Source organism: Amblyomma mixtum, chromosome 3, assembly GCF_055824585.1.
Source record: "Amblyomma mixtum isolate Tamu chromosome 3, ASM5582458v1, whole genome shotgun sequence".
NCBI lineage: Eukaryota > Metazoa > Arthropoda > Arachnida > Ixodida > Ixodidae > Amblyomma > Amblyomma mixtum.
The window spans coordinates 23,002,970-23,025,503 of NC_143014.1; the positions used below are offsets into that span (position 1 = coordinate 23,002,970).

Sequence of the window (22,534 nt, forward strand, 5' to 3'; positions counted from 1 at the left end):
TAATGGCAATCAGGATAATACACTTTGGAAATCCCAAAACTGTGTCTCATCTCGGCTTCAGTGATCCCCATTATGCACAGAACCATACCTTAACCATAACACGTATTTTTTTCTTTGCGATTCGTTTGCTCGGGAACCAAAGTGTTCACATTAAAGAGGCACGACTGTAACAACGTTTAGCTTGTATCCACATAACCTTGACACAGTGCTTGAAGGGACTAAGTGAATGGGTCTTTTCCTCATCTGCAGTCACACTAATGAAGGTAATGAAAGTACACGTCTTGCAGGTGAAATGAGGAGTGGTATAGAATGAAAGCAATCATTTTCCACCATTGTCTTTGTGTACTTTAATTTATTTAAAGGAGGCATGCAAAGATAATATAGCAGAACCTGTTTGTGTAGGACATTGCACTTTCCCACAGTTGTCTTTGTGGACTACAGTTTATTTATTTTTGTAAGCAGGCGGTCCACGACGTTCATCATTGTCTGATGTTGGGCTGCAGAGCGATGACGTTCTTCTGCAAGCTGCTGTAGCAGTTCCTCTTGCACCCTAAGCTGTGCTGCATGCTTCTCTGCTTTGCGGCTTGATTCTGCCTCCTTCAAACGCACCTCGGTGAGGGTTCGCTCCCTTTCCCACGCAAGCCGGCTTTCCTCAAGAGCCAAACGCCGTGATGATGATGATGATGATGTCCTCGGGCTGATTCGATCAGATTGTATTTTTCTTTCACCAGCATATCATGCCTCATCCTCTTCTCAAGAAACTCGTAATCTATATTGTCTTGCTTCCTTTTCCCTGCAGAGGACAATTCACAAAACCTGTTAAGCATGCAACTAATGCAAATTGCATCACAGGAACTTCATACACATGACCTAAAATTTAGAAACACAGGTGAAACCACTGTTATTAACATAGCTGGCACACGAGCAACCCTTCGCATGTGAGGCCAATGTGAAATGGAATGCCTCACGAGTCGGCATCACTCTCACGGAAAGGTCTGAAGAATGCGGATCAAAGGCAACAAAGAATACAGCTCCTTTGCTGACATCCCTCTTACTTGAAAAGTAATGCTTTTTGGGTCAAAGTGGTGATGCCTGCATGCCTCAATGTTTTTCACCGTCACGTCCCAGGTGTACTGGTGTTATCACTCCTGAGAAAAGAATCATTTATTTTGTTACCCTTCAATGTCATGTATGTGATTAAACGAGCTATGCTTTCACTTCCCCTTGATTTGTGTTCAATTTTTGCTTCCAGGGATTTTAGAAAGGTTAATTGAGCCAAACTAACACCAAAGTCCTACAAATTTCCGTGTTTCTTTGTTTGTGTTTGTCTCTCAATGTTTGTCTCTCGGAAATCCAAGCAATGTTCTTGTTGTCGAGCAAGATTTAGGGCTCATGTGTACACGTTTGTGACCAGAATAGCAACGCTGATATTTGAGATAATAAAAAAAAGCTCTCGAGTGGCGAACCTCTATATAATGTGCCATATAATCCTCGCATTGCTTACAGTCAACAGTGTATTGCTATGCACTTGAGAAGTATGCACTTGTCTCATTCTCATTTGGCATCAAGCCTTGGTATAATCTCTAGCTGCATGACTTCCTGCTCAAGTTGGTTCTGTTTTGCAATAACTATTTCAGAGTGCATATTTCAATCAGTATTAAGGCCTGCTAATTTTGCCTCAGTCATAGTGACAGCAGTCCATCCATATTCAGCTAGTGAAGAATTGATGCTGGCAGATCATGAGATGCTACATTTTTAGTGGCACTTTCACTCCACACAGTAGAAGAATGCAGGCAGCGAAAGATAACTTAGTAATTCATGCTACACTTCATAGCCCACTGCACAGAAACCCTAGCTTGTCTGTATCACTGCAGTTCTGTGAACAAGTACCTACAATGAGCCCTCTGATCAAATTTATATAAATAAAACTTAATCTTAGTTTAATTCTGGTATAGTAAAAACAAGTGCTGCAGACCACCTCAAGTAATCAATGACAACCAAGACCTTGCTGATTTAAAAATCTATTCTTCTTGTGAAGTTTATTGTGAAGTGGTTATTTTGTTATAAGTTGCAATAATATAACCCTTTGGAGTTTTGGTTCGTGGAAATATTTATAGGTGCAACCAGCTTGTACTAATAATTTCTGTGCAACTGATGCACCACAATGCCTCGCGTTGAAAAGGTGCATCATCTTTTTGCAGGGCTGTTTATTTCTATAAGAACACGTCTTGCAAAAGCATTAAATGTGTAGACCCCGCTTACCTCGCTGCAGCTCACTTCGGGTAGCTGGCCGTGAGGAAGTACGGGCTTCACACGAAGACTGGCTCTCAGAAGCTGCTGCAGCAGGCTCCCGATCACTACTCTCGTCAGCGTCCGGTAGGCTGGCGCGGGGGGAAAACTGCTCCAAGGGCCCCTCCTGCTGCAGATTCATGTTGCCCTCTTCGTCGATTACGAAGAGCTGAACCCGTGACGCCGAGTCATCTTGGCTGCCTGAAGTGGAGTACAAAAATCCAAACACATTAATCAGCGATGTCATGTAAATTTAATGACTCTAGATCTGCAGGTGGCCGCATACTTAATCGGTTGCAACAGGCTGTCATCAGTGACGTCCAATACGACGCCATGCGCAGCAAAATCCCGAGCCCGTGCTCCAGAGATGCGCTTTGCTGGCACTGGGGGTTCAGGCCTTGCTCGACGAGGCGCTCTAATTTTATGCTCGCCCTCCCTCACTATATCTATTATCTCTTGCAACAACTGCAACAACAAAATAGCGCTTGTGTGTGTCTCTGTGTCTTTCTTCGTGGTTCGTCCTTTGATTGCGCATCCTATACCTTCACAACATCATGTACCAACTAGGCCCAACCCAAGTTTTATTTATGTTCCCTTTCGCTGTACTGCTCTTCAGTTCCAGACCTGCGTGTCAGCCACGGGAACAGCTTGAAACTTTGGCACTCTACACGTTTCGACTATCTTTTCATGCAATCAAAACAACTTACTTGCGCAGGTTTACACGATCGTTGGCCGCGTACTGGCTCAGCAGCAGCTCGGCACGTTCGCGCACAGCGCGAGCTGTGAACGCCTTCGCCGAATACTCGCCAAGAGTTCTTGCGATTTCGGCCCACTTAAGCGGGTTTGCGAATGGGTTGCATTCGCGAACTTCGCGCAAGAGCTCTATGTCATCCGCCACCGAAAAACGCGCGCGGCTGGCGGCCATGGTTGCCACGTGTACGAAAACGAAACTAAAACTTCAGAGAAGTGCTAAAAATGGCCGTTGCCATGACGACAGTGTACACAACCTGTCGTTAGGCTTACGGGCTTGAAAACAGACTGCTATCTCAAAAGTACCGGCAAGTTATCGCACATAGCATTGCGTCCCAGTGAAACGACAGAAAGCGGAAGAGAATACGACCATTTATTGCCAGTTGAGCGCCGAATAACTCAATGACGAGGTATTTTAGAACCGAAGCGGGCAAACAGGGCGCCGCCATGTTGTCTCCGCAAGCCCCGCAAAGACGCTACGCTATTTCCAGAAAATTGCGTGCGTACGCTAAACGCTAAAGCCCCACCTCGATGGACACTTCCGAGGCGTAAACGCGAAGCGCCTACGCGCACGGGCGTACGCTGGAGCCTGTCTGCGCATGCGCAAGGCGCGACGCGCAAGCAGGCGCGAGCGGGGCGCAGATATCGGCGCCTGAGCATGGGCGCTCGCGCGCGCGTTGGAAGCCGGGTCCGGTTTACAACAATGGGAGGACCGCGGGGCTCTGGGGGACTCTTTTCTTCATAGCTTCGTGTTCCCCGAACTTTTCTTCGCGGTTTAATTGGTCCTTTCAGCGCCCCCCAACCCCTTTTCTTCACGGCTTGACATTTTTTCAGTCGGCTCGCGAGGGGGAGCGAGCCAGCACCATGGACATGGAGGGACATGCCACTTTCCAACGTCCGTCGCGGCGCGTGCTGGGAGCGCATGCGCTCCGCCCGTACGCTTGGGAAGTGTCCATCGAGGTGGGGCTTTAGCTTCTTTTAGCGTTCTGCGCATGCGCATTCTACATGCGCTATTTTATTGCGCACGCAAAGGTTTTGCGTACGCTATACTAAAACTGTCTAATGTAACGCGTGCGCTTCACCATGCTCAAATTTAAGGAACGTCACTCTAGAGTTAGACGTGTGCCTCGCGTCACTTACACGTTTGCGTGCGTGCAATCAAGATGCGCTCAACGCAAGCGCCCTTATGTCGAGCTTACTGCGGCCATATGCTCGATCGCGAACAAACCACTGCACAGCGTAGCTTGAAAAAAAAAAAGGAAAACTCAGCAGCTATTGAAAGCACGTCCCTTACGTCGCAAAGTATGGTCGATGGCGTCGTGTTAAAATTCGCCCGGCCAATTCTGTGTAACCAAACCTTCTTCCGGCCCGCGTCGGTTTTCGATGATGGGATCGCGAAGAACCGCTTTCCGCCGGCGTGACGGTTTTTGCACCCGAAGGCGCAGCAGCCCGTCATGCCGCACAGATAGACGGCTTGAAGTTAAGTGACTGACACACGTTCCAAGCAAAACAAAAGCCGCTGTTCTTCACAGCAAGCAGAAGCGCAGTGTCCGCAACGACGCCTGCCGAACCTACAGTAATTCTAGCTCACTTTACCTACGGTGCGCGGTTGGAGCGGACAATATGGCGTCTGCGGCCGCGAAAAGCGCGGGTTTAAAGGAATTTTGCGCGCGAAACCATCGACCAATGGGAAGAGGCGACGGGCGCAGGAGAGGGAGAGGCAGCGTTCTGCAAAGGTTGTCGTTACTTTAAAAATTTCCAGGGCTTTAGATATGCGTAAAGTGACTTTAGATATGCGAAATGCGCAGCGCCATCTCTCGGCGCTCCGAGAACTAAGTCCTCCATGTTGGTACGGTACAGAAAACGAAACCGCGGCCATGCGTTGGGTTAAAACGGCTGCGCTTGGTTTGAAAAGTGGAATGACGATGCGCTCTTACGCTATGCTGTCCACTATGCAAAGAAACTACGATGCGTGCCAGAACTAGGTGCGTTCCAGCTTTTCGCTTTTCTATTTTTTCTTTACTCTGTCACAACGTTTTAGTAACAGTAAATATCATGTGAGGTATCGTGTGTCAGCAAGCCATTCAGTGCACAGCTTGCGCTTTCTGCGCTGATTTTTCACAAAGCTTTATAGGTGATTTGCGTTTACATTAAAGGGGCCCAGAAACACAATCTTAGTTAAAGGGAAACTGCATAGGTTTTAGAAATCAACGAGCTTAAGAGGGTCGAATGTGTGAGACCTGCAGGTAAAGCATGCGAAGTCTTTTTGGGCTAGCACTTGAAATAGTGAATTATTCGCCGATTAAAATCCGGACGTCATTCAAGCTTCTCCGCAGCGCACAACGCCAAGTGGGGGGCACACGATGACGTCATCGAAGGTATCGCTATATTTCCAACGCACAAACGCCTGCTTTTGAGGAAAAAACGAACACCGAAGGCAAACCCTGCCGAGAGTTGTTTGACAGCGTCTAACAAGTCAGGGCAGGGTGTGGCTGACGACAGCAGTAATTTGAAATCATACCTTCCATGACGTCACGCTGAGTTTCTCTGCACTTCTCGGGTGCATTGAGGAGAAGCGCAAAATTCAATCGTCAATTACATCACTATTTTAAATGCTAGTGCAAAAACACTTGGCATGCTTTCCCTACAGCCTATATAGATTTAAATCCGTCAATATCGCGAAATTCTCAAAAAAGTGCTGCAGTTGCCCTTTAACTGTTTTGCCTGTTGATTGCATACAGTGAGTTATAATGGTGCTACTAGCGTCGGTAATACCGCGTACATTCCGTTTTTTAATATTTTAATGTCCTCCCAAAACAACTTCATGGCTTTGATGGTGTCGCCACACAGTGGCGGGTTTTTAGCAGCGGATATGGCATCACCTGGCGCGAGCTTGATGGCCGGACAAACAGTAAATATACTGCAAATTGTGTGAATAAATAGAGACACATTTTGTCACCTGTCTGCGTTTTATATTAGATCAACAAAAACAATTTGTTTGTTTTAAATAAAAGCCCTGCAAAGCAAGTAAAATAAAAATACACCACCAGGGGCGCTCTGGCATGGAAACAACGCTGCCAGTCTCACAGAGAGCAGGCAACCATGGAGTACAAACTTCCGCGACGTGCTCTGGCTGGCTGTTTTGATTGGTTGCGCCAGGTGCCGTCATTGGGAGAGCGAAATAGGAGTGGGAAGCCCCGCCAAAATCGAGTTGAGGGCAGCGTTTTGTTTGCTTGTATTTTGAAATTTCTTCACTGAATAACTCCCGTTCCTGTGCATCGATTACTGTAATTCTTTTTAAGTCAGCATCTGTGTGACATAAAGAACCCACCTGAAGTATAGCCGGTATTCCCCCAGGCAGTGTTTCGCAGCCCCTTTAAGATACGGACCACATCCTTTGTTGCCTCTGATCAAAATTAGAAGACGATTTAGTGCATTTATTAACTCTCCGGTTGGGCGTGAATATATGTAGACGCATACTTGAGCAACGTAATAGAGAAGGTAATTTTTTTGAGCGAGCCCACGCCTGTGTTCCTCAAGCGTGTATTCCGGTCGCGAAGAAGCACGTTCATTAATGTGCAGGTAAATCGCGGCCATGGGCACTCAGTGCGCTCCATCTAAAAACCTCGATTGCTCATGCCGTGGCGTACTAAGCGCACTCGAAGAACCGCACGCACATTATACTGCTTTTGTTACGTGTTCAATTAAGTTTTTCCCGGGTTCTATTAGTTTTGGAATGGCTAGCAATCTCTCTGGACCATGGGGTTGTTGCAAGATCCCACACATTGTTTTCTTATAATGTCGTACGTGATCGCGACCACATATGTTATGCGCGTTAACGCGTCTTTGTGAGGCAATACATCCTACGTATAAAAACTGAGGTGCGAATGCTTTATTTTTTGAGGATTCCTATACATTCGATATCTCCGGCGGCGAAAGTCTGAAAAAAAAAAGCTACTTTATTGTGAAGGCGGGACGCATTTCCAAGCTAGAAAGTACGTGCAACATTGTACTGAAAACTCTTCAGGCCATCAGATTTTATCGTTGTGGCAAGCTGCAACAGCTTGCTTCGCAACAAAGAAATTTGTGTAGGTTTGGGAGGAAGCGAATTAAGTGTCGGAGGCAACCGAACATGCGAATTTCACCCCCGCATACGCAGCTTGACCAGCGTTTCTAGTCCGTGCAGGCACCTACAGCTGTACGCTCTTTCTCTAATCAAGCAGCCGCGGTAGCTCAGTGCTTATCTGAAAAAAAAAAACTGCGTCTTTGCTTACAATATTTTGAATTATATGTGCCCACTTTACTCTTGTTAATATCGACTGACAACATCGCAATACTCGCTTCAACTGCGTCTTAAGCAAGACGCGGTTTCAACGAATTGCGGCGAAAACCAGCCGGCACCGGGCTCTGAAACTGTGACGTTGAAAACCGCGGATGTGCATTGTACATTGCACTAAAGGAATCACATTACGCAGCTGGTCGAGGGTCCTGTGTGAATATACTGCAATGCACGAAGCTCCTGGCGTCGGCGCGAACGAAAGTTCACACTGTCACAGAAGTTTGTCAAGACATCTGCACTCAGCGCAAAATAACCGCTCGCTACCCCACCAGATGAAATCGCGTCCACCTGGGAATGAAATAGCCGTGATAATGCGTGATGCTTGAACCGGTGCTTTAATGCGCGAATTAAAATGACAGTGGCGCAGAGTTCGACTTGCCAACACACTTCCCAGTGCCGATTCTGGCTATCATCAACGCCAGACTTCAAGCGAAGCTCAGGACGCGGTAGGAGTAAGTTGGCGCTTACTGAAAGTACCTACATTTGGTAAAAGATCAGCAGTGAAAACAACGCAGCAGCTGAAGCTTGCCTGTTGAAATTTCACATGCAAGATTCATGACAGCTATACCGATATCAAGAATGTAGCAAACGATGCACCCAGCCATAGCCCAGCTCGAGCTCGCCCGAATCAAGATGGAAACCAAAAGTTGTGGGCGCGGTGTTGCCAGACCACCAAGCAATTTCGCATATCGTCTATTCGTGCATTTTTTCCGAGCTGCTCTGCAATACGCTGTGCACTTGTCGAGATAAGGGTCTCGCATGCTTGCAAACCGAGGATTGCTTGCCCACCCTTTCGTACAACGAAGAAATCCTGTTGAAGTATGGTGATCCAGTCACTCCTCGCCGTATGGTTCCCAGATGCTTGATTTGGCTTGAACTGTACGATCGCAAAACAGCGCCGCTTGGCTTTAACGCCGGCCTCGGACGCGTCTTTGCATACAGCGCGAACGGCAGCAGATTAGCCTGAGAGCCTGGATGTTCTTTCAAATCAACAAACATTCCTTCCACATTCGCTTTCACCGTTCAGTCCGGCAGGCTAGCACGGTGTTCACTGAATTTCAAAATCGTCTTCGCTACCTTGCAACTCACCAACTCGAGTTTTCGTTCTGCAGCATGTGGCAAAGTGGTTTTTCCCATGACATGTCCGACTAGTCTTTACGAACGCTGGATATTTTCGTGGGGCATGCGTCTTTCCGCGCTTTCGACATTTATAACGCGCTTACTACCTTGCATTTGACCCATCTCGTCTGCGTACCGGATCAACCAGCTTTTGTCCTCGCAACCAAACTTCCTGGTGCGCTGCTGTTGCTGCTTCGGCTGCCTTCTGCAGCGCTAACTGGCTGCTGGCTAGAAGCTTCTCCCTAGTCCTTGCATCATGCGTCTCTGACTTCGCTAGCGCACCAAAGTTACATGATCGTGCCTTTGTCTTCAGATTTCTTATGTTCCGAAGGCACACCCGGCTCTCGAATTCGGCTTCAGAACAGGTAGCGCTGATGTGCTTCATTCACTTGGGTAGCGAAATACTCGTCAAACTCCTTTACTACCGTAGCGTAGTCAAATCTTTGACTCGTGCTCCTTGAGGGTAAATGTGTTGCATACCCCGATAGAGTCTTCTCCAGCGATGCTCTGCAGCAAAGCTGTCTTCGTAGATTCTGGTCGCGGCTCACCAGTAGCCTCTGTTCCGGTCAGAAATAGATCAAGCCTTTGCTTAAATAGCTGCCAATGCTTGCATATGCCCCATTCAAAGTGCAGCGGTTTGGGTGGCTAGACGAAATCCATCCTGCTGGCCTTCGTTCTACGGCTGGCTTCCTTCAGACTAGGCGGAGACGGCCTGAGTTAGACGCCTGACACCATGTATCGGCTGTGCTGGCACAAGCATAAGCCCAGCGCCACGGCATGGATCCTGCAGGGTTTATTCAGCGGTCGCATTTTATCAATTCGTAGGTGTTGCTTTCATCAATCCGCACACACGTGGCTAGACGCGATATACTAGTCCCAGTTCCTCTACGGCAAGCTCTGTTTGCACGTTCCCATATGTTGCACAGCCTCCTTCCGCCAGTACTCCAGGCGTCGCCTGGTGTTTTCAACCACAATCGGTCTGTCTCTCTGGCCAGCGGCAGTATTCATTTTGGCTGCTACTAGGCTGCACCGCTCGCCACCAGCAATCACCGGGCGCATTTTTTTCCAGTCCCGGACTACTTGCTGACAGGTCTCGGCTTCCGCACTGACAGGAAACAGTCATGGCCACATGACCTACTTGCCAGAGGTACAGTCTTTTTCAAAAGTAACCAGGCTGCATGGTTTGCTTCTAGCTCGTACAGTGGAGCCCTTACAGCTTCCCTGAAGCTGAAATGGTCGTTAAAGGTAAGGACTGGTGGTCTTCTTACCTTCTAACAACTTTTGTTCTTTAGAAAAGTCACAAGGGCTGCACTATACAAGCTAGAAGCAAACCATGCAGCCTGGTTGCTTTTGACAAAGACTGTACCAGAGGTTGCTTGCGGACTCGCCATCACAGCCGGGCTCCCCCCCGGTTACCGTACCACGACGCCAAAGCAACGCCGTGCGCGCGATCATGATACTATAGTAGGATACAACTTAAAAAAAAAACAGCAGTTGCTAACACTGGCCCACGGTCCGCGGCGTCCTGTATTACTCCGCTGGCCAATCGTAACAGCAAATAAAATCAGCTTTTTAATGTTTGGCTATGTTAAACAAGTGACGCATCAAAACTCTAGAGCTTATATCTTTTGTGTTATGCTAAGCTTCTCGTTTAGGTAACAAGAAAAGTTTCAACAACGAACTACTTTTTAGTCGTGGAAGAATCCTGTGCGGCAGTCGTAAATGTGGGCGGAGCTTCACTGCAGACTTAAAGGGCCCGTGCCCACCTCAGCGCAGCAGACACTCTCTACCTCTCTTTGAGCGAGCCTCCTCTCCTTCCATTCCCTCCTCGAAATTCTTCTCTCCCGCTCCTCGTCGAGTAGGCTCGGCAAGGCAAAATCACCCCTTCCTTCTCCGGTGTAAGCCGGAGGCGTGGTGTCTGTGAAGTGCGTCACAGGGCGACGTCATGGCCCCGCCTTCAATCGAATTCTTTTCTTGGTTTTTGCATTTTCTCCGCACACTGAACGATCGAGAGGCGCGATCGGCTCGACCACCTAGACTTGTTAGCGAGCGCATCCTTTCATACATCTGTTTGTCATTCCCAGTTAACGAGCCACCTTTTCATTAGAGAGTTTTAGAATAGCGTCGTGGCGAATAGGGTGACCCTATCCGCATGCGCTTAGCGTTAGGGGAACGGGTTCACGTTTTCTGTCTATAGAATAGGGTCGCGGATGGTCGCTTTGCGTTGCTTGAAGGCAGCGCCATGACGGCGGGAAAGAGAAGCTTTCAGAACAAATAAGTTGATATATATGCTGCACTTTTTTTACTGTGTAAATAAAATGACGCGCAAACTGTTTCAGTTACCAATTACTAATTAGGAAAAGCGAAAAATGATGCAAATATTTTTTTAAAATGCGGACATGTTCAATCCGAGCCAAGGCTATTCACACAGGAAGAGTAGTAGTAGTAATGTTTTTTTTAATATTTTGCATTGAATATGGAAGGTAGAAAATTTTTTCTACCCCTGCATCTGCTATCGCTGCTGGAAGCACCTGAGCTGGGGCAGCGGAAATAAAGGATAGCAGGCAGTGTGTAGAAGTGAAAAGAAAGAGGGGAGGGGATAGTAGAAAGGACAGGGGGAGGACTACACTGAAAATAAATATATTTACATATATACATGATAAATATAAATATATACAGGTCGCACGCGCGTGAAGGTCTGGTAAAAAATTGCAAACCTGTTTGTGGAGATCAGTAGTTCAAACCTCCCGCGCTTTCTGACGTCAGTCGACGAGTACTCGCTAAGCCTAGCAGCTCTGTAAACACGGAAGCAATCTGAAAATTAGGCGTGTTTTATCGCTAAAATTTTGTTGTTCAGGCAACTTCAGCCAAAGCGAAAGCCTCGTGCGCCTTTAGTTTGATGTGAGCGTGAGCCACAGAGCAGCGGCAACGACGAATCGGTGATGAAGCGAGAGGGGCGCACGCTATTTCGCCGATTTAGCGTTAAGGCCGGTTCACATGCAAGCGACTGAGCGATTGAGCGACGCGTCGCAGCGAAAATTTCGAACTTGTTGAAACCTCGCCGCTCGTCGCAGCGACGACTCAAAACAGGTTTTTCAAAGCGTCGCCCGCTCACCCAAACACCCAAGGGCCGATAGCGTTCTGCGCATGCGCAGTAGCATCCCGCTATTCCCCTATGACCCAAAGCGATAGGGTGACGCTATACTAAAACTCTCTATTTTCTTTTAGGCCTCCCCACCGTTTCACGAGCGGAGGGGCGGAAGTCGGTTGTGTTCGAAACACACGGCGAAGCGCGGACCCGGCAACCGCCTGTTTGCTTTTCTCCATGTGTGTTTGTGTTCTGTGTGTTTGTCTTTTCTCCGCTCCAAAGCATATGTCATTCATTGGAGTCAAGGCGTACGCAAGATGCACGAAAGATAAGCGGTGTGTGTGCGGAGCGGCCAAGTGGGCGAGCGAGGGAAAGGCTCTGCTGCACTACTAATTAAAACCTTGTTTTGAGGGGCTCGCATAGAAGAAAAGAAACTGAGAAGGGAGCGCGCACGCAGAGCGTCTCGTGACGTGATCACGGCGGGGGGAGGGGGGGGGGGGGGGCGAACGCCTCTTTGCGCCTCTTTCCTGTTCTGTGTTTTTCCTTCCTGTTTCGTCCTTTTTTGGCGTACGACATTCTTTCAAGAACTCCCTCAGTTTTACTATTTTTTTACTTTTTATGGCTAGGGTTCAAGGCTGTCGCCGCACGCTCCCTCCGCAGTTTTTTTTTTGTTCCTTCATGCGGGTTTGTAGGCATGAGCCAGAACAGAAGGCGCTGCGGAAAGCCTTGTGCAGACGACGCGACGCCAAGGCTACGCCCAACCTTCTCCCGTCAGTCAGAACGATGCACCAATGGAGTGCCTTTAGCGAAAGTAGCCCCCCTTGACGTCAGCGGGGTGCAGAGTAGTGGGCCGGGCCCGTTTTTGAAGGAAGGAAAGAACGAACGGGCTTTGATTTGAATTTTCGCAGCTTTTCGGGGCGCGCATGGCTCTAGTATTTTGCAGAGGTTATCTTCGATGCCTCATCTATGCCGTGGGCTTGTTTTTCAAAAATGTCCGGACCCTGGGCAGTGGCCCTTTAAGTTGTATCCGACTATAGGTCGATTTGAAGACCATACTGTCAGCTTTGCGTAGGTGCATTACAGAACTCAGCTTCGGAGGTATGCTCGCCATACTGCTTGTGGCGAAGTTCGCACAAAGTAGCCCAATTCATTGCGGACAGGCAGATAGACGAAAGCCTTCGCAAAAATGCTGACAAGCGCGATAGCTGCTCCAGTATACAAGTGATTCACCTGCGAGGCTTTCAGGTAAGCGCGCAGACACCATGTCGCAAAACAAGCGAACAAGAACCTCTTGACGACACGAGCAAACAATACGCGCTGGCAGCTCCGAACGCGCGTCCGTGTGTGGCGGATTTCGAGAAAATATAACGAAGATGCAAGAACAAAAAAGTCTTAAAGGGTCAGTCTACTGAATTTTATCGACCATATTTTCTTTGCGGCAACCGATAGCTCTTTACTCGAATTACCGTTTAGCCAGCTGTGGTGCCAAGCAGTGCGGTAGAACATTTTAAAATAGAATTTATTAATGTGGGAACACATCTGTATGAGATGGTAGTCTCATCTGGCAACCATCTGGATTTCCGCCGCGCGGCGACAAACATGGCGGCGCCCGTCGAAGCCGGACCTCTCGCTTCGGACTGAATTCTCGTTGTTGCTGCCTTTTTCAGTGCGTTCACTGGCCATAAATGGGGCGCCTGTCTTTCGCTTCGTCTCATCTCGCCTATAAGAAAACATATAAAAGATAAATTTGCTTTATTTTAATTATTAGAGCGACGATTCTGCCGCTCCTAGGCTTGAGTGGAGAGTCGGTTTGTTTACAGCAATGGTTCCCGTCCTGACGACCAGATGGCGCCACTATAGGCTGAGTTTATTTTTGCGTCTGTGCTAGCATACGCTGAACTAAAAGTGGGAATGTGCCTGCGTTTTGCGTACGTGTAACTATAAATATTCATGTGATTTACAAAAAAGAGAGCGGTACGCCTTCTACAGTTTACTAGAACAAAACGTGCGTTTCTCTGACATTCGGGCATACAAATGGTACGTAGTATATTCACTTATGCTTCTACAAAAAAGACTACCACTTTCTTGAACAAAATGAACGTTTGGGGTCGCCACCATGCTTTTTTACGCGACTTTTAACGCCGAAATAAAATATAAATTCCTGCCTAAACCGGGCGCAGACCCCTCGTTATTGATGTTATAGGGTGCCAACTACCAGAATATGCCATTATTTATACACTCATCTCGGTGAGTAGACTGACCCTTTAAGATGGCTGAGAGCAGCTACGGAGCTCATATGAAGGTTTAACGCACAATATCGTCCTCCAGGGACACGAAAAGTACGCAAAATACGCACAGTCTAACTCAATACGGCTGGCAGCGCGGCGCGCAGCTGTCTGCTGCCTTCCCAGCAGCCCCAAGTAGCCCGTGGACTGCCATAGGCGAAAAACAAACGCGTTGCTATGGCGATGCAGGCAGCTTTCTGACTGGTGGGCGGAGCTTTCGGGCTGCCCGGGAAAAACAAATACCGGACTCGAGTCCGCAAGTATTCCCGGACAGTCCGGGACTGAAAAACAAATGCGCTGTCGCGATTCGAGGCCCAGCCAGCGGAAACAGGCGAGCCAATCAGGCGCCATCAGGCCACTGCGGCCGAAAGCGCTGCTGTTCGGGGGAGACGAAAGAGACACTGCGTGGGGCAGCTACTGGCGACGGCGTACACAAAGGCGTCTAATCCCCTTCGCCGGGGAGGCTGAGTGCGGTGTTTCTCCCGGACTGCCCGTGGACCGACGGAAGAGACCCAGTGGCGGCGACGGCGCCGCCAACTCATTGCCCGCGTGCGCCCTGAAGAGCCGACAAAGGGGAGGGGCGACACGGCTGATTTGTCCCTGAAGAGGTCAACGGTGTGAGCCGTCAGCACCCGCGTCTCCAGCGATCAGGATCATCACACAGCAGCAACGATCTTTGAGCCTGGTCGGCCCGCGGCAAACCAAACAGTTCGCGACTGAGAGACGCCAAGTTCCTCCTTGCCCGTGTGTGTGTGTCTGTGCGGTGTGCGCGATCACGTGGGGAGGGCGGAGCCTAAGAAGACGCTAACGGCCCATTGGACGCTCAACCAGAGATCAGATTCCCTAGCTGGGTGCCTGGGGAATGTGAACTGCATTTACGCAGCAATCTGCGGTGTGTCAGATCATCCTCCCCCATTTTCTGACTTTGGTCTACTTGCTGTTTTGTAAATATGTAAAATAAACCTTCAAGCTTGCTATTCCTCCCGAAGGCTTCCCTTCGTAGTCTGCTGCTTCGTCCTAATGCGGTGAAGACCCTGGTCCCGATCCCCGAGCATATCAGCGCCCACCGAGTCTCCGTTTACGTCGCTTTTCGACTATCTCGTCATCAGAGTGACCAGAGTTTGCATCGTAGAGGCGGGAAAGTGTGTTTCAACTTCTAATCCAAATCTCTACGCAATAAATGCGCCTTTCGCTGTCGAACAGGCAGCAACAGAACAACGAATGACGAACAATAGGATTTCACTGCTAAAAAATAAAAAAAAAACAGTTGTCCTCAGTGACCCTTTAATAAATGTGCTGCGGAAACAAACTGCGGCTTTGTGATTATAAACATTTGTTGCTATTGTGCAAAAAGCCTGATACTGTTTTCCTATGAAGTTCATGCGCAAGTTCCAACTCGGTAACGAAGTTAAATTCGAAAAACTGAAATATATCTTTCTATGCGCACGCTGTAAAGAAGCCGCGCGCGTGTCGTGTCCTTTTCCTGTGCACGCGCGCTGCGCACCGTACACTGGCAACTATAGTGAGCTGTCCGACTGCTTTTTGTCGATAGGTAGCTCATGAGGAGCGACCTGTCCCGGCGCGGCTACCTGTAGAGAAGCAAACAAGAGTCGCTAGGAGTAGGAGAGCATACCGTATGCCATGCTGTATTCACAGATGCCCGCCATTTTTCTGTCATGGGTGCGCGCACCGCCCCACCATCACACAAAGGTGCCGTAAAACGGCGCTTTCTTGCGCGTGCTTGGGACCACTGAGCCACCGTGGCCAAAGAGCAAGCGCAGTTCCCGGGTCCGAGAGGACTCAAAGGACGTCAGGCGATGGAGAGGGCCCGCCGGTGGCGGCCGGAAGTGCCGCCGGTTGAGGTTTTGACTAGTGTCGTGAGCAAGCGGCCTCGCCAGCCGCCGCGCCGAAACCTGTTTCGATGCTAGCGTAGGTGGCGCTGTTCGACCGATGCCGCTAGAGTCACTGGAGCCGCCGCCGCAGCTCCTCGTGTCGCTCGTCGAGTCTTTCTCGTTTGTTTCCGCTTCGCTCACTTCGTTTCTGATTGCCTGGCATGTTTGTGCGCAACGCATGACAACGCATTTGATAAAATGCGTGTCTACCTAGCCTTCAAGCAGTTCAGCGATGAGGTTTTGAAAGGACTTTTTTTTTTTACAAGGATAAGCTCGACAAAATTTTCCGTACTACTGAGCCAACAGAAGGATTGGTGAAGCTCATGGAACGCTTGATATTTGTCATGGCATCAAGGGTGCCCTCCAAAGGGCTTCGCCCAGAGTAAGCAAGTGCGAGCTTTCTGAAGAATTTTTAGCTTTTTTGAATGAATGGGAACGGTACGCCGCTCAGCACGGCGATGGATTTCTCAGTGCAGGGACTGCCCTCGGACTTCGTGTGACGCTAAAAAGCACACTGTCACTTATGATTTATGTGACGCGTCATCACTATAAAATACAAATATCTCCTGACAGCCAATTTGATCCACGACAAATTCGAGAATTTATTTGGAATTGTAAGACAATCATTCGGCTGCAATGACCACCTCTCCAGAACAATTTTTGCTTATAGTAAATAACCTTGCCTTCTACAACTTGGCAAGGTCGCCAAGGAATGGAAATTCACCAGCTGAGGTTGTGAGTTCTCTTGATGTAAGGAAAGAAAAGGTGGCACAGATAACGAGCCTAATCGATGATCTCTTGGACGAGGGAAATCTCGCACATGCTTCAGCAGTGCTGCAAGAGCAGGACAGCATGTTTGACCATAAAGGCGGCGTAGAAAAGAAAAGCGACTGCCGACTCACTTTTTATATGTCGCTGGCTGCGTTGTCAGGAAATCACTGAAAATATTCCCGTGCCCCTTCGCATGTGCATCTTGCCTATCTTGCCCCTAGAGGCTGATGAAAATGCGAATGCCTCACTGACGAGGCAGGATGACCATGGAGGTTTGGTGAACGCTTCAAAGCGCATTGAAGTGCTAATAACTGCACTAGAAAATGCATTCACTGCCTTTTTCAGCAGAAACAAGCTGCATATGCTGGTAGCATGATGTCTTTTTTACATTTTTTACAAGGGCGTGAACTCCAAGAAATTGGCTCCAGCGAACACTCCCGCGCTCTTACAAGGGATATGAATAAGTTTTATGTATTGACAAGGTAGCATTTTTTACTAAGGCAATGAGCAAAGATAAGGCGTCCAATAGCGGGAAGCAAAAGCTGCTCGAGGCGGTGCCAATGAAACTGCGCCAGTGAAATGTTCCTGTAAACAAAAATTCCGTTAATGTGTTCTGTTCCCTTATTTATGTGATTATATTAATGTATTCGGGGCTGTAACGACCATCCGCGAGTGGTGCCTTCCACACGTGAGGCCGTAATTTCGCTCGGTCGCTATACGAGGCAAGCTCAAACTCTTGGATAACGAGCCTTTCTTGTTTTTGCGCATGTCGTGTTGTGCTCGTTCCTTTCCCTTCGTCGCTGTCTTGCTGCACACCTTTTCTTTATTCCTTTTTCCGCGAAAATGGGTCCACCAAAGCATAGAAGAGCAAAAATATAACTGCTCGCGGCTTCAACAGGCTGTGTCCACCTGAAGAAGTAGCTTCGAAAGTGGTTTGCTGAGAACATGGGCGTCCGGAGGGGGGGGGGGGGGGGGGGCAAGGGGGGGCGGCTGCACCCCCCTGGAAAATCACTCACTCTAACCGTGAGTGATGGCCGCACACCAGGGGCGGCGGTGCGCTCAGCAAAAAGAGTAAAAGCGGCCCCGCTTCCAGCTTTGGGTCACATCTGCGAAGTGCCGCGTCCGGGGACGCGTCGTTGCAGACATACAGCGGCACCGGCGAGCATGTGTTTCGAGGCGTCTTGAGATGGGTGCCTGTTTCTTTGATCTCTAGAGAGATAGCCACACGGAGGCAGACAGTGCACAATCCGGCCACCGATGAATTCTTCAGGAGGGAGGGACAAATCAGCCGTGTCCACCCCCGCTTTGTCGGGCTGCTCAAGGGCAAGCAGGCGATGAGTTGGCGCCGCCGCCGCTCGCTGTCTCCTCCGATCCACGGGAGAGCGCAGTTCGGTAGAAGCGCCGCTTTCAGAATCTTCGGCAAAGGGGATTAGCAGTTGCTTTTGTTCACGGCGACGCAGTCTCCAGAGGCGCCCCCACACCAGCGTTCCTTGCATCTTCTCCGGAAGCCAGCGCCTTTGGTCAAGGCAGCCCGATGGCGCCTGCCTGGCTCGCCTGTCACCTCTGGCTGGGCCTCAAATCCCAACAGCGCCCATGTACTGTGCGATGTCAGTGCATGGTAAAGAGGCCCAGATGGTCGACATTATCCGGAACTCTGTACTACTCAGTCCCTCATAGCCTGAGTCGTTTTGGGGCTCTGAACCCCATAAAAACACACAAAACAAATTTTCCGACCGGAGTGGCGAGTGTCCCTTCCCCTCGGAAGTCGCGAGGCGTTCCTTTCACCCCCAAAGTGCTATTAGGAACGACGACAACAAGTCTCGCCGGGTGGCCGCCAGCACGCCTGTTTCTACTGTGTATGGCTGCTAGCGACTTGAGGGTGATTGCTTTCGGGCCTGCCGCCATGGACCACAAGCACCGAGAGGACCCAGGTGCCAGCTGACTTCAATTACGGAGTTTGCCCGGTTGGAGTGCAGGAACAAAACCAGACCCCCTTCATAAAGTGCCTGCACGTGTAGAACGCCGCCGCCGCCTCGGGGAGACGAACGTTATCTTCCCCATTTGCCGTGACCGTGCCAGGGAACAAAGGGCCTCGTCTCCGGTTGCTCTTTGGCGTGCCCAAGCACCGCGACAAGCTGGCGGGCCTCATCTCCGACCCAAGCACGAGGAACCACTTTCGGCGTTTTCGTGACCTCGCGTCTGGCCTCGAGCGGCGGGTGGCATTTGATGATCAACAGATGTCGGTGACCCGCAGAAACCTTCGGCTGGCCGGAGGCCATCACCTACCGCCGTCAACGCTACCTCGACGACAACCTTCTTTCCCTCAGACTCCACATGTGAAGGGGGCGTGACCATGAGTGCAGTGTCGTGTGTGTGTGCGCACAGGTGAAAGCTCTAGGCCCCTCCCACTCCGGCAAGGGCGTCCTCAACCTAGGGACTTTAGGGAACAAGAAGGATATAAAACTCGACAACGGATGCGGCAGAATCGTCTCACTTCTAACCACCAATGTAAAATGTAAATAAACCTATTCTCCTTTCGCCATCTACCTCTTCGCTCAGCGGCACTCCTGTCCTGAACCCTCAACTCCAACAGTGCGTATTCGGGGATACTGCGGCAAGTAGGCCCTTGCATGTGTGCGCGCCTCTGTGTTTGTGCTTCGGTATTTTTAGTGGCCGGTTGTCAACGAAGCTGAGAACAATCAAGACAGCGGACGAGAAAACGACGAGCGGCGAGTAGTGTGTGTGCAAATACTCGACTGTGCGGTTGCGCGAGCAAGATATGGAGCGAGGTGTATGAAGCTGCGAGCGTGCATTTATCTTGTAAATAAGTTTTCGTTGTATATATAGTCATTTTTTGTTTTCAACGTACGCATTCAACCGTTTTTTCAATCAATGTGTATATATTTTTAACACTACCAACCCCAAAGAACTCCATAGCCAGCTTTGTCTCGCGCGGTTCCGAATGATGGACATTCGGCGCTTCTTCAAGCGTCAGCGGTTGTCTGACGAAGCGTTATCTAAATGCGCCCCTGCAGATTCTGGTGTGATATGTGACAACGGTGTAGCATTTGAACAGAGTGATGCAAGCTTTTATCACCGGACAGTAGCTGATGTCGTCGACTCCATGGAAGGGACTCTGTCAACAGTGAGTTCAGGTAATGCAGCAGGCCGAGATGATTCCATTTCTCCTTTCTTGGGATTTAAGTCCGGATTTGACCAGAGCGATGCAACCTTTCATCACCGGACAGTAGCCGACGTCGTCGTCTCCATGGAAGGAACTTCACCAGCGAGCTCCGGTCACGCAGTAAGCCGAGACGATTCCCTTTCTCCTTGCTTGGGATCGAAGTCCGGAGACAACATCAAGAAAACAAATAACTTGCCTCAAGAATATGACTTAGGAGAGTTTCTAGGCAAAGCTAAACTCACTGGCATACCGGACTTTTTGAAGTTACGTCTTCTTACTAAGCCATGGTCACCAAATGTTACATACGATTTTAAGAAGGATGTAACACCTGGAAAGAGGCCTTTTCGACATCAATGGCTGGGAGATTACGCCCCCTGGCTTGCGTACTCAGCGACAGCGAAAGGCGCTATTTGTCGTTTTTGCGTCATTTTTCCTCCACGTGTTCACCGGGGTACTCAAGGAAGTTTTATCGTGCGCGCTTTCAGTAACTACAGAAAAATGCACGAGGCGTGCAGGGATCACGTAAAATCCCAATGGCACCAGGAGGCAATGACGGCCTCACAGAACTTTATGGATGTGATGAAAGGCAAGCAGCTACCCGTTGTAGAGCAGCTGAACAGAGCACTCCACGCGCAAGTTGAAAGGAACCGTGAGAAACTATTTCCAATAGTTTCCACCATTGTCTTTTGCGCGACGCATGACTTGCCAATTCGCGGCAAGCAGTCCGATAGTGGAGTCTTCAATGATCTGCTTGACTTTCGTGTAGAAGCTGGAGATACTCTACTTCAGGAGCACTTCGCTTCTTCTGCTGGCAGTGCCAAGTACACTTCTGTCCGCGTCCAGAACGAGATCATCACAATCTGTGGCGACATCCTGAAAGAGCAGATAGTTACCGAAGCTAACAAAGCGTTTGCTTTTTCCGTTCTTGCTGACGAAACTGCAGATATTTCAGGAAAAGAGCAGATGTCTATAGGCGTTCGCTTTATTGACAAGGCGGGAGCCGAAGTGTGCGTTCGAGAGCAGTTTTTGGGATTTGTAGAGCTGGAGCAATTAAACTCCGCTTGCATCGCCGCGGCAATCTTGAAGTTTTTGACGAATGTCGGGCTGATTCTTTCGAACCTCGTTGGACAGGGGTACGATGGATGCTCTACAATGGCTGGAAAAGAAGCTGGAGTGAACAAAATTATACAAAAACAGTTCCCGAAGGCACTATTTTTCCACTGTGCAAGTCACAAACTAAATCTCGTCATCAACGATCTGAACGACGTCTCTGAAATTCGAAACACAATTGGCATAATCAAACAAACCATAAACTTCTTCCGCGAGAGCGTACTCCGGAGAAAATTGGTGCCGAACATTCCGATGCTGTGTGAGACAAGATGGTCTGCAAAATATAAGTCTATTAGGATCTTCTCTCAGCATTACGTGGCCATAGTCGAAGCACTCGAGGAGCTCGCGTCCACGGAATCATGCTCGAACACCGCAACTAGACAACGAGCTCACATCCTATACTGCGCAACAACAAGCTCATCTTTCATCGTCTGCTTTCATATTGTAGCGAAGTACAGCGCTCGGCTCGAACCAGTTACGAACATTCTGCAAGGTGTATCCATGGACTTCCATTCTGTGCATGACCACATCACTGAGCTGCAACGTATTTTTCGCGGCCACCGGACGAACGCTGTAGAGGAGTTCTCTAACATCATGAATGCAGCAAGGGAGGCAGCCAATCACTTAAATGTGGTGATATCTGTGCCAAGACAAGTCTCTCGTCAGGCCCACCGAGACAACTACGGGATTCAGTCGCCGGAGGAATACTACCGTGTGGCAATATATGTGCCGTACTTGGACTCCCTCACTGCTTCTTTAGCTCGGCGCTTTTCTGAAAGCAATGAGAGGAGCTTCAAACTTCTCCAGCTGCATCCATCAAAAATGAAGCACTTGAGCCGTGTTGAGTTCGCTGTTCTCGCCGAAGAACTCCAGTGCTTTTACGGCATCGACAACTTCAAGGAAGAGGCCATCTCTTGGTACGAGATGTGGTGCAACAAAACTGGGGACCCATCAGAAATAACTTACTGCGAGCTTCTACATCAGGCCAAGACATTCTTCCCTGGTGTTGCAAAAGCCATTGAGGTGGCTCTGGCTTTGCCAGTTACTACCTGTACGGTCGAACGCTCCTTCAGTACAATGAGGAGAGTGAAAACGTGGCTACGCTCAACGATGACAAACGACAGACTGGACGGCCTTTGTATGATGAGTGTGCACCGAGAGCGTGTAATGAAGCACAGGAATGAATTTATCACCCGTGTCATCACGCAATTCGCCCAGAAAAATCCGAGGCGTCTACAGTTGCTGTTTACTGACTGACTGTCGTTGCGTGTTTGTGAACATATTGTGCTGTGTGCTGGTCATCAATCCGGGTGTGTCGAGAACCCGTATGCAGCAAGACTGAGCACTCTTCTCCACGAAGTGATAGTATCTTTTTGCATTTTTATTAATTTTAATTGTTTCTTCGTTGATAAACTCCAATGTATCTCTCCTAGCCACGCTTTAATTTGCTGTTTGTAATTTTTCTTTCATGTGTGTATTTTACTTATTTATTTTATTTATTTATAAATAAATAAATTTACTCCGCAAATAGTGCCTTTTTGCTACGAACATACCCCCCCCCCCCCCTCCGGCGCCAACAACCAATGGGGCCCCCCCCTGAAAACTCTGCGGACGCCCTTGGCTGAGAATACCGCTTCTGACCGATGCCGCATGCCCCGCAGAACATATGGACACTCGTATTATATTTTATGCTTTGGCCAGACGAAT

The 22,534-nt window shown here is 49.1% G+C and overlaps 1 protein-coding gene across 2 annotated transcripts in view; it reads right to left on the minus strand.

Annotated features, from left to right (window-relative positions):
- Window positions 1–422: 422 nt before the first annotated feature.
- Window positions 423–22,534, minus strand: part of LOC149349428 (nitric oxide-associated protein 1) — a 59,647-nt gene continuing 37,535 nt past the window's right edge. The window contains exons 6-7 of one of the 2 annotated variants that reach the window (XM_089578365.1): window positions 2,263–2,490; window positions 423–793 (exon numbers count right to left, since the gene is read on the minus strand). In XM_089578365.1, coding sequence (XP_089434491.1) covers window positions 600–793; window positions 2,263–2,490 — 422 coding nt within the window. In that variant the 3' untranslated portion in view covers window positions 423–599. Of the gene's footprint in view, window positions 794–1,086; window positions 1,149–2,262; window positions 2,491–22,534 lie in introns of those variants that run through there. The other variant, XM_089578366.1, reaches the window with a different exon arrangement.